This window comes from Thalassophryne amazonica, chromosome 21 (genome assembly GCF_902500255.1).
Source record: "Thalassophryne amazonica chromosome 21, fThaAma1.1, whole genome shotgun sequence".
NCBI classification, from domain to species: domain Eukaryota; kingdom Metazoa; phylum Chordata; class Actinopteri; order Batrachoidiformes; family Batrachoididae; genus Thalassophryne; species Thalassophryne amazonica.
Window position 1 is genome coordinate 14,189,407 of NC_047123.1, and position 13,078 is coordinate 14,202,484.

Consider the following 13,078-nt stretch of genomic DNA (forward strand, 5'->3'; position numbering starts at 1 on the left):
TCTGAATCTTCTGATTATATTATGGACTGTAGATGATGGAATCCCTAAATTCCTTGCAACTGAACATTGAGAAACATTGTTCTTAAAGTGTTGGACCATTTTTTTCATGCAGTTGTTCACAAAGTGGTGATCCTCGCACCATCTTTGCTTGTGAAAGGCTGAGACTTTTGGAGAAGCTCCTTTTATACCCAATCATGACACTCACAATTAGTGTCCTCAGTTCCCAAATGCTTATTGAGTGTTGTTAGAAGGAAAGGTGATGTAACACAGTGTGTTACATCTCCACAGTATGTTTACATACTACTGTCCCAGCTTTTTGAAACATGTTGCAGGCATCCATTTCAAAATGAGCAAATATTTGCACAAAAACAATAAAGTCTATCAGTTTGAACATTAAACATCTTGTCTTTGTTGTGTATTCAATTGAATATAGGTTGAAGAGGATTTGCAAATTCTATTCTGTTTTTATTTACATTTTACCCAGTGTCCCAGCTTCCTTGGAATTGGGGTTGTACATCCATATGTTGGTCCTCAAACATTTTCAGTATAAATTGTTTAGATGTATCAAAAAAGCTTGTTGAAAATGACATGATCATTATTTACTGTCAATAAACGATTATTAACTGACTATGAGGTCTGTATCAGGAAATATCAGACCAAGGTGTCCGTGCAAAAAACACAGAGGTCTGATATTTCCCCATACTGGCCGAGCAACATAATTTGTTTATTATATGGCTATTTCATATATATATACGTACACACACACACACACACGCACGTGAACGCTTGAATATGAAAGCTGCTGACGGCTTGTAGACAGAGCTCAGAGTCAGAGCAGAAGTGAAGCTGTTTGCTTCAGCAGAGAAGGTGAAATACACCTCCAAAAAAAAAGAACAACTTCACCTCCTGTGCTCACTTTAGAGCTCAGAAGCCGAGCTGAGCAGCGGCTCATCTCACCTCCGAGCTGATGGCTGGTGTCCCAACAGAACACCGGAGCAGAGCAGGAACTTGCTAACAGATGGTCCGTCATTAGTTGGTAAACTTTCAGTCTGTATTTTTTCAGGTGCTGTTTAGGATATTTATGGAGTACGTTCATGTCTGTTCATGTGCATTTTTAGCTTTCTGGATTGTAAAGAAAATACGCATTCATGCAAAAGAAAATACGTGTTTGGACCAACTGTCATGGAAAACGGTCCGGATATGGGAAAATATCTGAATGGTAATCAGCCAATCAGAGTGCGCGTAGTGTCGCAACAATATAATGATAAAGTTTATTTAATGTGGCATTCATATATTTATTTAGGTGCACTTAATACAATTTGTTCAACATCTACAGAACTGCATCTTGATAGACAAAAGACAAATTAAACATTTAAACTGACATGGTTTGTCAATTTTCCAGTTGGTGTATGTTCCAAAGGTTGAACTAAATTCATTGGTAGGAACTATTTATGGAGATGCTGTATAAAGTACCTTATTTTTCATCAAGTCATGAAGGGAAAGTGAAAGTGAAAGGAAGTTAAGAGTGAACACAAGATTTGACATTTTTGTCAACAGAACACATATTCAGCCTTTATAATACAGATTGTGACCTGTACTCAAGAGATTCCATGCTCCACTGTGCACTCTATCTTCTGCACATCAATGACACTCCGGCATCAACACCTCAAAGTGACCAGTAGAACATCTGCTCCTTAATTGGTCATTGGTGATGGATTTACTTCCTAACTCTCTTGGCTGAATTTACGTCGTCCCTGACCACTGTTTTTATGGGAATAATATTCAACTGTATCTGGGGTCCAAGGCAAATTTCTCCTTAGGGAAATAAAGACACTTTGACTTTGACTTTGGGTGGTCCCCCATCCTGCAGATAACAAAACAGATAAAGCTGGAAGGTCACAGAAAATGAAAATGAAATGTTATAACGTTAGTGACTGTCTACCTTATCTAGTTGACAGTGTGAAACTGAATCACGATCAGCCTGAGAACTGATTTCTTTGCTGCTCAAATGACGATTTTTGGCTAATTCTGTGTTGTCATTTTGTCTTGTTGATTTCAAACAGTTCTGACAAACTGATTGGATGCCACATTAAAACTGTTACACAATTCTATGCTGACATATTACTGAAGTCATTGTGTGAGTGAGTCTTCCTTACCGAATGATTTTGCACTCCTTTGGTCACATATTGCACACTGTGAGTTTCTAACAGGTTGACCCGGGACGTGTTCTACCAACTTGCAATACATTTCTGGACCTGATGATCCACATGTTGCATTAGCTGTTATATCTGCCATGGATGCCAGGTTCAACACAGCTGGAAACAGTCCTGGAAAGAAAAAAATTCCACTGATTACCTTGAGGAATGACGACACACAAACGGCCAAACAGCACAATAAGAAAAACATTTGTAACACTTCCTTGAAATCCTTTAAATATCACAGAGAAGGAGCTTTTAATGATGCAAATCTTGTACAGTGTTACAATGACGATGAGCTGGCATGAGCATTTTCACTATTGAACCAGTAAGTCTGGTGGGGAAGCACATTAAGGAAAATAGACAAAGTGATGTTGAAAAACAAATAAAAAGCTCAAGTACAGTGCCTCCCAATCCAGTTCCAAAGGCTCGCCTGCCCTGCATATCTTCCATTTCTCTCTGCTTTAGCAACACCTAATCAAATCACACACAATCAAAATCTGATAGTTGTTATGGTGGCATAGTTATTCCAATTTTTACTGGCCTGATACCCTTAGATATATAGTATCTGCCTGCACACTTTGTCATAGATCTGTGTTTTATTTGTGAGCAGTTCCAATATAGATTGGGTTTCTTACTTTTTGTGTGTGTGCATTTATGAATTTAAATTCAGTGGAGGCCTACACAAGTAAGGCCATGTTCAAGACCAAAACAGAAGGAATTTTATTTCTGTTTTGCTTGTTTGTTTTTTAATTTACTTTTCTGTTCCAGGAATCATTTGGGACAATTTATCTTTTCTTGCCTTAGGACCCTGTCAGACTTAGCACATATGAGCAGGAATCAAGTCGAATCGGCCTGAGTGGGAGAAAAAGCCAAACTTCCAGACACATTCAGGAGGGACAAATATTCTGACACCTGTGTAGAAATGCTGTTCGAATACCCAGAATGTGGACTGAAGCTGCCTCAAATAAGTTGCGCAGTCAGTGTGCAGCAGCTCCCGGAACCAGTACAAATAGGGGAGGGGCGTGGCAGTGAGAGGGCTTTGGTCCACTATCTTTTGAAGACCTGCCATGTATCACTGCTGGTGGCTATTCCCGTGGTGCCAGTTACCGGGAATGGCCACCTGTCCATGGTGCATCGTAGTACACCCATGACCAGGGGACCCTGGCTCACATACATAGACTAGATAAAATACGTAATCCCCTTCACACGCTCTCTCTCTCTCTCTCCCACTCACTGTCGCTCACCCCACTCACTCTCCCTCTCATGCCCTCCCTTTCTCCAGGATATTAGCTCTATGAAGTGATTACATGAACATGGATTGTTGGCTCCGCATGTGGGTTCTAGCAATCAGTTAATGCTGCACATCACAGACCTCTGAACTGTGCAATTGGGTGTTATGTGCCCTGATGCGCAATGGACATCCCTCCCGCCCGCCAGCTGCTGCAGGCAGTGATAAAGGGCGGACGATTCTGTGTGGAATATCAGTGATGAATCAAGGTTTTTGGATGCAACTCTTTAGATCCTTACTTCTAGCTTAGATCAGGCCGAAATTTATATATGCACCTGCCACATGTGGCAGGCATCTTAGAATCATAGTGGAGTACAGCGGGAAAGAATATTATTTCACCAAAACAGATCAAATCTAATATTATTTCACCAAAACAGATCAAATCTAGGCTCGTATCTCACATGTACCTCTGGCAATTTGTAGCTAAACTTTCAGGCCTTCTTTTTAAGAAAATCCTTCTCTACGCCACTTCATCATGAAGCTGCATAACTTGGTGATACAAAATGCAAAGGCTGCATGACCACAATTTCTCCAATCACAGCCACATAAGCCTGTAACGTCTTCTGGGTTGTCTGGGTGTCTTGGAGACTTTCCTCACTCTTCTCGTTCTTGCACAGTCACTCAGCTGTCTACTCCATGCTGATTTACCGTAGAGTGCCATACTGTTTGTATTTCTTCGTAATTGATGTAAATAAAGTCCAGGGCATATTCACTGGCAGCTTTACCATCAGAGAGCCTCATCCACAACTACCACAAAAGACTCCAAGCTGTCACTGATATTACAGGGGGCAATACAATGTGTTAAGACAGGGGGTATGTAAGCACTGGATTCTGTTATTATGATTTTAAAAGAGTAACCAGGTGACCAGGTGTCAACTGGTGCAGAAACAACAATAAAAGAAAAAGAAAAGAATTCTGCCAGGATATGTAAACTTTTGAGCACAACTGTATCTCCAGATATCAGATATAAGGAGAATAAGGCATGAGTGGCCTTGAAAGACCAACTTGAACTTGTATTCATTCTTATTGCACTTCTTATGGGCAAATGCATATTTGAGATGAGATTTTTCTTCATTAGTTTCACATGGGGAATTTGTAATGTAACAACAGTAGCAATGGAATTGTGCAAGAGTAGGGCATTTCTCTATTTCAAATCTGTAAGTTTAAATTCAATAACTAACAAATTACAATAAGGACACAAAACTGATGTCATCCTTCATCGACATGAGATGAGAGATAAGGTAGGAAAGACTGCCCAGGGAGGCTTTTTATCAGCTGGACAAGGTGTTAGTTGGATGAGAAATAGCGAGTGAGTATGAATGTGTTTGTCTGTTTGTGGCCCTGTGACAGGCTGGCGTCCTGTCCTGGGAGTACCCCGCCTCGGGCTCTATGACTGCTGGGATAGACTCTACCACCCAACGACCCTTAATTGGATTAAGCAGTTGAAGACGAGTGTGTGTGTGTGCATGTTCTCTTCTTATTTCAAAGTGAAACTATGATATCAAGACAGTATGCAGTAAAAAGAAAGCATTACAGTTTTGGTAATATCAGATGTATCACAAACTCCCCTACATTATTGTGACTCTGATTTGAGGCCATTAAGAAAAAAAAAAATCTAATGTCACAGATCTAATGTCCATAAATTTTATTAATTGACTTGAAAATGATAGGTAAAACATGAGCAATAAGAATGGGAAATGTAGTGCCAAAATCAATACATCAAGACCAAACAGTTTTCATTAAAGGTCATAAATAAATCACCAATAAATATGTACAGATTGTTTTAGTACAGTAATATTTCACAGAGACCCCTACCTTGATCAGCTGTGACACATGGTCTACATCACAAAGCAAAAAATGCATTTGGGGTGTGTCCAACTCCACAATGCTGATTATGTGGCGTGAAATTTGATTGCAGACTGATCGCACGAGGTGTGAAGGGGCTGGATTTAGTCACCAATTTAGTCAAGGCCTTGCTTTGCCCAGAGCAAGAAAAAAACAACCAGTGTCACCTGCCATCACCAGTGTAAGACGTACTGTGATCCAGAGGACACACTACAAGCTGTCAGGTTTTCTGGTGAGGAAACAAATTTGTATACACATTACGCAAGTGGACTCAGGATGCAAAACAGGCATGTGCAATAGAAAAAAATGCCCTGCCAAAGTAAAAAAAACAAAACAAACTAGAAACAATGCCCTGTGCTGTGACTGCCTTGGGATTAGGATTACCACTGGTGTATTTATTTTTGGGATGCAGAATGCCTTGACTGAATACAGATCAATCCACCATGTATTTAAGAAAGGGACCTCACATTCAACTGAATGAATATATATATATAAATCTCTGTCGCCCACCCCGGAGGGATGGTATGTGTGTTCCTCAAGGTCGGGTTCTCGACCTGGGAGTTTGAGGTTTCGGTGCAGTATCTTAGCTGTTCCTAGGACTGCACTCTTCTGGACAGAGACCTCTGATGTTGTGCCTGGATTCTGCTGGAGCCACTCTGCCAGTTTTGGGGTCACAGCTCCTTGTGCTCCTATTAACACTGGAATCACTTTCGGCTTTACCTTCCACATCTGCTCCTTCAGCCCTTGTTACTTCTCTATTTTCTTGTTGCTCGTGGCTGATGTTGCTGTCAGATGGTATTGCCACACACTATGTTTGGTTGGTTGGCCAGCAGCTGCTTGTCTGTCTGGAATTTGAAAACAAATTTGACAAAAACTACTGATTTTTTTTCTATGTTCAGATCAAGGATCCACCATGTAGAGTTTATTTCTGTCCACAGATCAAGGATCCAGTGACCAATTTCATATTTATTTACTTTAAGACTCAATAAAATCTTGTTGACATAGAAAACATGTAAAGCCTACTGATAAGCTATATCGATAATGGCATTATATCGATAAAATGCGATAAGCTGCAATTTACGTATGATCCGACTAGTTGAATAATCGCAAAAATAATCGCTGACTAGTCTATCAAAATAGTCATTTGTGGCAGCTCTACTTTGGTGGCATCTCTCATTGGGAGTTAGGAACTTCTATGTGGCACAGATGTTCCTGTACATGATTCCTGACACTTGGTTGTGCCTCTCTGTGTACGCTGTCCCAGCTTGCATCTTGCATCCTGCTGCTATATGCTGGACTGTTTCTGTAGCACATTTGCACAGCCTGCAACTTGGGTCCTGTTGGCTGTGTTGAACTCCTGCCTCTATGGATCTAGTGCGTAGGGGTTGTTGTTATACTGCCATGGTCGGAGCCTCTGTGTCGTCCTTTAGGCCAGCCTTTTCTAGCCACTGGTAGGTCTTCATGATGTCAGCCACTTCCTCTATCTATCGATGGTACGTCCCATGGAGGGGCTTGGTCTTCCATGATATCCCTTCTTCCGGCTCGTTATCACCATCTGTCTTCAGCTGCCTGAGGCATTCTTGTAGCAGCTGATCTGGTTGATGTCCCATTGTTCTGATGTACTCATGGATGTTCCTTATCTCATCCTGTATTGTGGCTCTGACACTCACTAATCCTCACCCTCACTCTTTCCGTTGCTCATAGAGCTTCAGGCTACTGGACTTTGGGAGTAAACCTCTGTGCATTGTAAGGAGTTTTCGTTTTTTGACATCAGTGGCATTTATCTCCTCCTGTGGCCAACTTATTATCCCAGCTGGGTATCTGATTACTGATAGGGCGTATGTATTGATGGCTCGGATCTTATTCCTACCAATGAGCTGGCTTCTCTGCACCTGTCTTATCTTCTGGAGGTATTTGGCTGTGACTTACCTTCTTGCATCTTCATCATGGTTCCCATTGGTTTGTGGGATTCTATGGTACTTGTAGATGTCCTGTATGTCTCTTATTCTGCACAGTAAAATCACAAGTGTTAAATTAACACTGACAGTGAACATATGGTCCCACTCTAACTAGAGTAGAACCATATGTACAGTGGCAGTGTTAATTCAACGCTGTCAGTGTTAGTTTTTCACTGATGATTTTACTGTGTGCCTTCTGGCAACTCCAACCTCTCAGCCCGGATCACCGTCCCTCTCTTTGCCACCTTTTGTCCACACTTAATCAAATTCAAATGATATCCCAATATCCTCACTGTAGAACCTGCTGGGGTGGATCAGTGAGTCAATGTCTTGCTCACTCTTGGAATACAGCTTCATGTCATCCATGTACAGAAGGTGGCTGATGGATACTCCATTCCAAAATCGATATCCATAGTCGCTCTTTGTGATGTTGACTGGTTCTTGTTCTGGGAGGTTGCTGTGGTGTGCTCTTACAACCCCAATTCCAATGAAGTTGGGACGTTGCGTAAATGATTTGCAAATCCTCTTCAACCTATATTCAATTGAATACACCACAAAGACAAGATATTTAATTATTCTGATAAACTTTATTATTTTGTGCAAATATTATTTGCTCATTTTGAAAAGGATGCCTGCAACAACAAAAAAAGAGCTGGGACAGTGGTATGTTTACCACTGTGCTACATCACCTTTCCTTCTAACAACACTCAATAACATCCAAGATGGCGCCACGTGAAGGCGCCCTGGTATTCTGGTGCTCCCTGTTTTGTCTGTTTTTGTGCGTAAATCGAGTGTCATCATGCTGCTACACCCACGAGGAGCTTCTAAACTTCAGATCATTAATACCCACGGACATTACGCCAGTTTTTTTAGTGCCTGCAGCTGAACTGGTTCACTTTTTGGCCAAAAGAGTGAGACGCCGGCGGAGAGGAAAACGAGCTGGAGCTCTCGTGTGCCTCAGATGAAGCGGCACGCGCACGCCCCTACCTGGGATATTTCTCTCCAACGTCCGCTCACTCCACAACAAGATGGATGAGCTGGCACTGCTGATGAAGAAGAATAGAGATTTCTCCTCATCTTGTGTACTGTGCTTCACGGAGACGTGGTTAAATGCACAGACACCGGACTGCGCGCTCCAACTAGAGGGATTCCAACTCCTCTGCACAGACAGAGACCGAGCACTCTCTGGTGGAAAAACTAGAGGGGGAGGACTCTGCTTCTATATCAACAACGCCTGGTGCTCCGATGTGACTGTGATCACCCAACACTGCTGTCCCTCTCTGGAATATCTCCTCATAAACTGCAGACCGTTCTACTCTCCACGTGAGTTTAACTCTTTCATACATTGCTCTGTGTATATTCCACCGAGCGCGGACGTGCATGAGGCCGAGCTCGCGCTCGTGGATCAGATTATGAGCGTGGAGAGAGACTTTCCAGACTCTTGTTATAATTCTCGGTGATTTTAACAAAGGGAATCTCAGTCAGGAATTACCAAAATACAAACAGTTTGTTAAATGCCCGACCAGAGAAGGGAGCATGTTAGATCATTGTTACATGACAGTGAGTGGTGCGTACCGAGCGGTGGCCCATGCAGCTTTGGGACTCTCAGATCACGTGATGGTCCACTTGATCCCCGTATACAGACAGAGACTAAAACTCTCAACCTGTTGTGAGGACATCTAAAGTGTGGAGCAAAGAAGCTGTGGAGGAGCTACGTGTGTGCTTGGGCACTACGGATTGGGATATGTTTAAGGCTTCAACAGACAGTATAGATGACTACACGGACACTGTGACGTCATATATTCATTTCTGTGAAGACAGCATCATCCCACAGCGCACCAGGGTGAGATATAACAATGACAAGCCCTGGTTCACACCTAAACTCCGGCAGCTCCGTCAGCAGAAAGAGGTGGCTTTCAGAGAAGGAGACAGAGACAGCTATAGACATGCAAAGTACAGATTTAGCAAGGAGGTGGCAAAGGCTAAATCCATGTACAGTTCACGGCTGCAGCAAAGGTTCTCTGCCAACGACTCAGCCTCTGTGTGGAGGGGGTTGAAAGCGATCACAAACTACAAACCCCAAGCACCTCGTTCTATTGACAACCTGAAGCTGGCCAACGACCTGAACGTCTTCTATTCACGCTTTGAAGACAAGGACTCACACCTCCCTACCCCCCACACCACTGGATATTCAAACACCATGGACCTCCCCCCTCTCACTGCTGCCCTCCCCCTCCCCCCGTTGCCCTCTCTGTCCAAGAGGAGGACGTGAGAAGACACTTCAAAAGGCTGAATCCACGTAAGGCCCCGGGCCCAGACTGTGTCTCTCCTGCCACCCTGAGACACTGTGCTGATGAGCTGGCCCCAGTCTTCATGGGGATCTTCAATACCTCCCTGGAGTCATGCCATGTTCCAGTCTGCTTCAAGTCCTCCATTATAGTTCCAGTCCCCAAGAAACCACGCATCACTGGACTTAATGACTACAGGCCTGTGGCTTTCACGTCTGTAGTCATGAAGACCTTCAAATGCCTGGTTTTATCCCACCTGAAGTCCATCACCGACCCCCTCCTGGACCCCCTGCAGTTTGCCTAAAGAGCCAACAGGTCTGTAAACGACACCATAAACCTGGCCCTGCACTCCATCCTGCAGCACCTGGAGTCCCCAGGAACCTACGCTAGGATCTTGTTGGTGGACTTCAGCTCTGCATTCAACACCATCCTTCCGGCTTTGCTCCAGGACAAGCTTTCTCTGCTCCATGTGCCCGACTCCACCTGCAGGTGGATCACAGACTTTCTGATGGACCGGAGTCAGCATGTGAGGCTGGGAAAGAATGTTTCGAACACTCGGGCTCTCAGCACAGGATCTCCACAGGGCTGTGTCCTTTCCCCTCTGCTCTTCTCCCTGTACACTAACTGCTGCACCTCCAGCCATGACTCCGTAAAGCTCATCAAGTTTGCGGACGACACCACCCTCATCGGACTCATTTTGGATGGGGATGAGTCTGCCTACAGGAGGGAGGTGGACCGGCTGGTGACCTGGTGTAGCAGCAACAACTTGGAGCTCAACACCCAGAAAATAGTGGAGATGATCGTGGACTTCAGGAAAGCCACAGCCCCCCCGCCCTCCCTCGCCCTCACCAACAGCCCCATGACCATTGTGGACTGTCACCGCTTCCTTGGCACCACCATCACCCAAGACCTCAAGTGGGAGTCAACCATCAGCTCCCTCATCAAGAAGGCCCAGCAGAGGATGTACTTCCTGCGGCAGCTGAAGAAGGCCAAGCTGCCTGTCCAGCTGATGGTGCAGTTCTACACGGCCATCATCGAGTCCATCCTCTGCTCCTCCATCACGGTGTGGTATGCCGGGGCCACAGCCAGGGACAGACACAGACTGCAGCGCATTGTGGCCTCTGCTGAGAAGGTGATCGGCTGTAGCCTTCCATCTTTCCATGACCTACACGTCTCCAGCACTCTGGGCCGAGCAGGTCGGATCACAGCCGACCCTTCTCACCCTGCACACAGTCTATTCAAACCACTCCCCTCGGGCAGGAGGCTACGGTCCATCCGGACCAGAACCTCCCGCCATAAGAACAGTTTCTTCCCCTCTGCCGTTAGACTCATGAACTCCTCATAACTCAGTCACCTTAAGCTTAACTCTGTCACTTTATCATTTTATCACAGGTCACTTTAGACAATGTACTTTGGTTTTAATTGCACTCCTCCCACTGCACTGTTTTTTTCTGTTCCTCTTCTGTTTTTCTGTTGCACACAGCCTTTCATATTTCATGTCATTTTTCATCTTATATTTTGTCTTATTTTGGCACATATAGCATTTTATATTGCTCTCTGTTTAATGTTGCACCATTATATCGAAGCAAATTCCTAGTCTGTGAATCCTGTTCATTGGCAATGGCAATAAACTTCTTCTGATTCTGATAAGCCTTTGGGAACTGAGGACACTAATTGTTGACGCTTGTAGGTGGAATTCTTTCCCATTCTTGCTTGATGTACAACTTGAGTTGTTCAACAGTCCGGGGTCTCCATTGTCGTATTTTGCGCTTCATAATGCACGACACATTTTCAATGGGTGACAGGTCTGGACTGCAGGCAGGCCAATCTAGTACCCACACACTTTTACTATGAAGCCACGCTGTTGTAACACATGCAGAATGTGGCTTGGCATTGTCTTGCTGAAATAACCAAGGACATCCTTGAAAAAGACATTGCTCAGATGGCAGCATGTGTTGCTCCAAAACCTGGATGTACAAGCTGTGTTAACTGACAATGATTTTCTGAAGTGTGCCTGAGCCCACGTGGTAAGATCCTTTACACAATGTTGGTTTTTAATTCAGTGCCACCAGTTCTCCAGATTCTCTGAATCTTCTGATTATATTATGGACTGTAGATGATGGAATCCCTAAATTCCTTGCAATTGAACATTGGGAAACGTTCTTAAACTGTTGGACTATTTTTTCATGCAGTTGTTCACAAAGTGGTGATCCTTGCCCCATCTTTGCTTGTGAATGGCTGAGCCTTTTGGGGATGCTCCTTTTAAACCCAATAATGACACTCACCTGTTTCCAATTAGGTGTTCTTGGAGTATTCATCAACTTTCCCAGTCTTTTGTTGCCCCGTCCCAACTTTTTTGAAATGTGTTGCAGGCATCCATTTCAAAATGAGCAAATATTTGCACAAAAACAATTACGTTTATCATTTTGAACATTAAATATCTTGTCTTTGTGGTGTATTCAATTGAATATAGGTTGAAGAGGATTTGCAAATCATTGTATTCTGTTTTTATTTACATTTTACACAACTTCAAAATCTTCATTGGAACTGGGGTTGAAGGTCCACCAGCCACTTGGTATTGGTGTTGTGTGATGCCTGTTTCTCCCAGATGTTCTGCCAGTATTGCTCAGTCTGAGCAGGTCAGTTCTTGTATTACTGTTTTCCCCTTTCAGCTGGGAGTACACCCTGGACGGGTCATTTATTTCCTTGGTCTCTTCTGGTGTATCTCTTCAGCTGAGTAGCCAGAGCTGTGAGCCTTGTTGGCCGTTTCCAGGGCCTCAGTTATGGACACCTTCTTGTACTTCTTATCCATCCAGGACCTGTGTTTCTTGATGCCCTTCTGTCCCTCTGTTCGCTGACTTCCTTCACGGGTTTCCGAATTTGAATGAATGAATAAATGAATTAATTAATTTATTAAGCAAACACACATACTTAATAAAAAATCTCGTAAAACAAAAAACTCGTAAACAATTTCCCAGTTTTGTGCATCCAAAAGGGTAAGGTGTAGGTACTATACACACACACACACACATATATATATATATATATATATATATATATATATATATATATATATATATATACACACAAGGGCTGTCAATAAAGTAACAGTCCTTTTTATTTTTTTCAAAAACTATATGGATTTCATTCATATGTTTTTACGTCAGACATGCTTGAACCCTCGTGCGCATGCGTGAGTTTTTCCACGCCTGTCGGTGACGTCATTCGCCTGTGACCACTCCTTGTGGGAGGAGTCGTCCAGCCCCTCGTCGGAATTCCTTTGTCTGAGAAGTTGCTGAGAGACTGGCGCGTTGTTTGATCAAAATTTTTTCTAAACCTGTGAGACACATCGAAGTGGACACGGTTCGAAAAATTAAGCTGGTTTTCAGTGAAAATTTTAACGGCTGATGAGAGATTTTGAGGTGATTCTGTCGCTTTAAGGACTTTTCACGGTGCGAGACATCGCTCAGCGCTCTCAGCCGCCGTCGTCAGCCTGTTCAA

The 13,078-nt window shown here is 43.5% G+C and overlaps 1 protein-coding gene and 1 long non-coding RNA gene across 6 annotated transcripts in view; one reads left to right on the forward strand and one right to left on the reverse strand.

Annotated features, from left to right (window-relative positions):
- The window catches only part of lama2 (laminin, alpha 2), a 780,279-nt gene that overhangs the window by 668,932 nt on the left and 98,269 nt on the right, over nucleotides 1–13,078 (reverse strand). For all 5 annotated transcript variants that reach the window (XR_004558560.1, XM_034162644.1, XM_034162643.1 and 2 more), the window contains exon 2: nucleotides 2,157–2,327. Coding sequence is in view for 4 of the 5 variants with exons in the window: in XM_034162644.1 (XP_034018535.1) it covers nucleotides 2,157–2,327 (171 nt within the window). In the remaining variant the exon portion in view is untranslated. The remainder of the gene's footprint in view (nucleotides 1–2,156; nucleotides 2,328–13,078) is intronic.
- The window catches only part of LOC117503416, a 559,959-nt gene that overhangs the window by 511,493 nt on the left and 35,388 nt on the right, over nucleotides 1–13,078 (forward strand). The window lies entirely within an intron of this gene.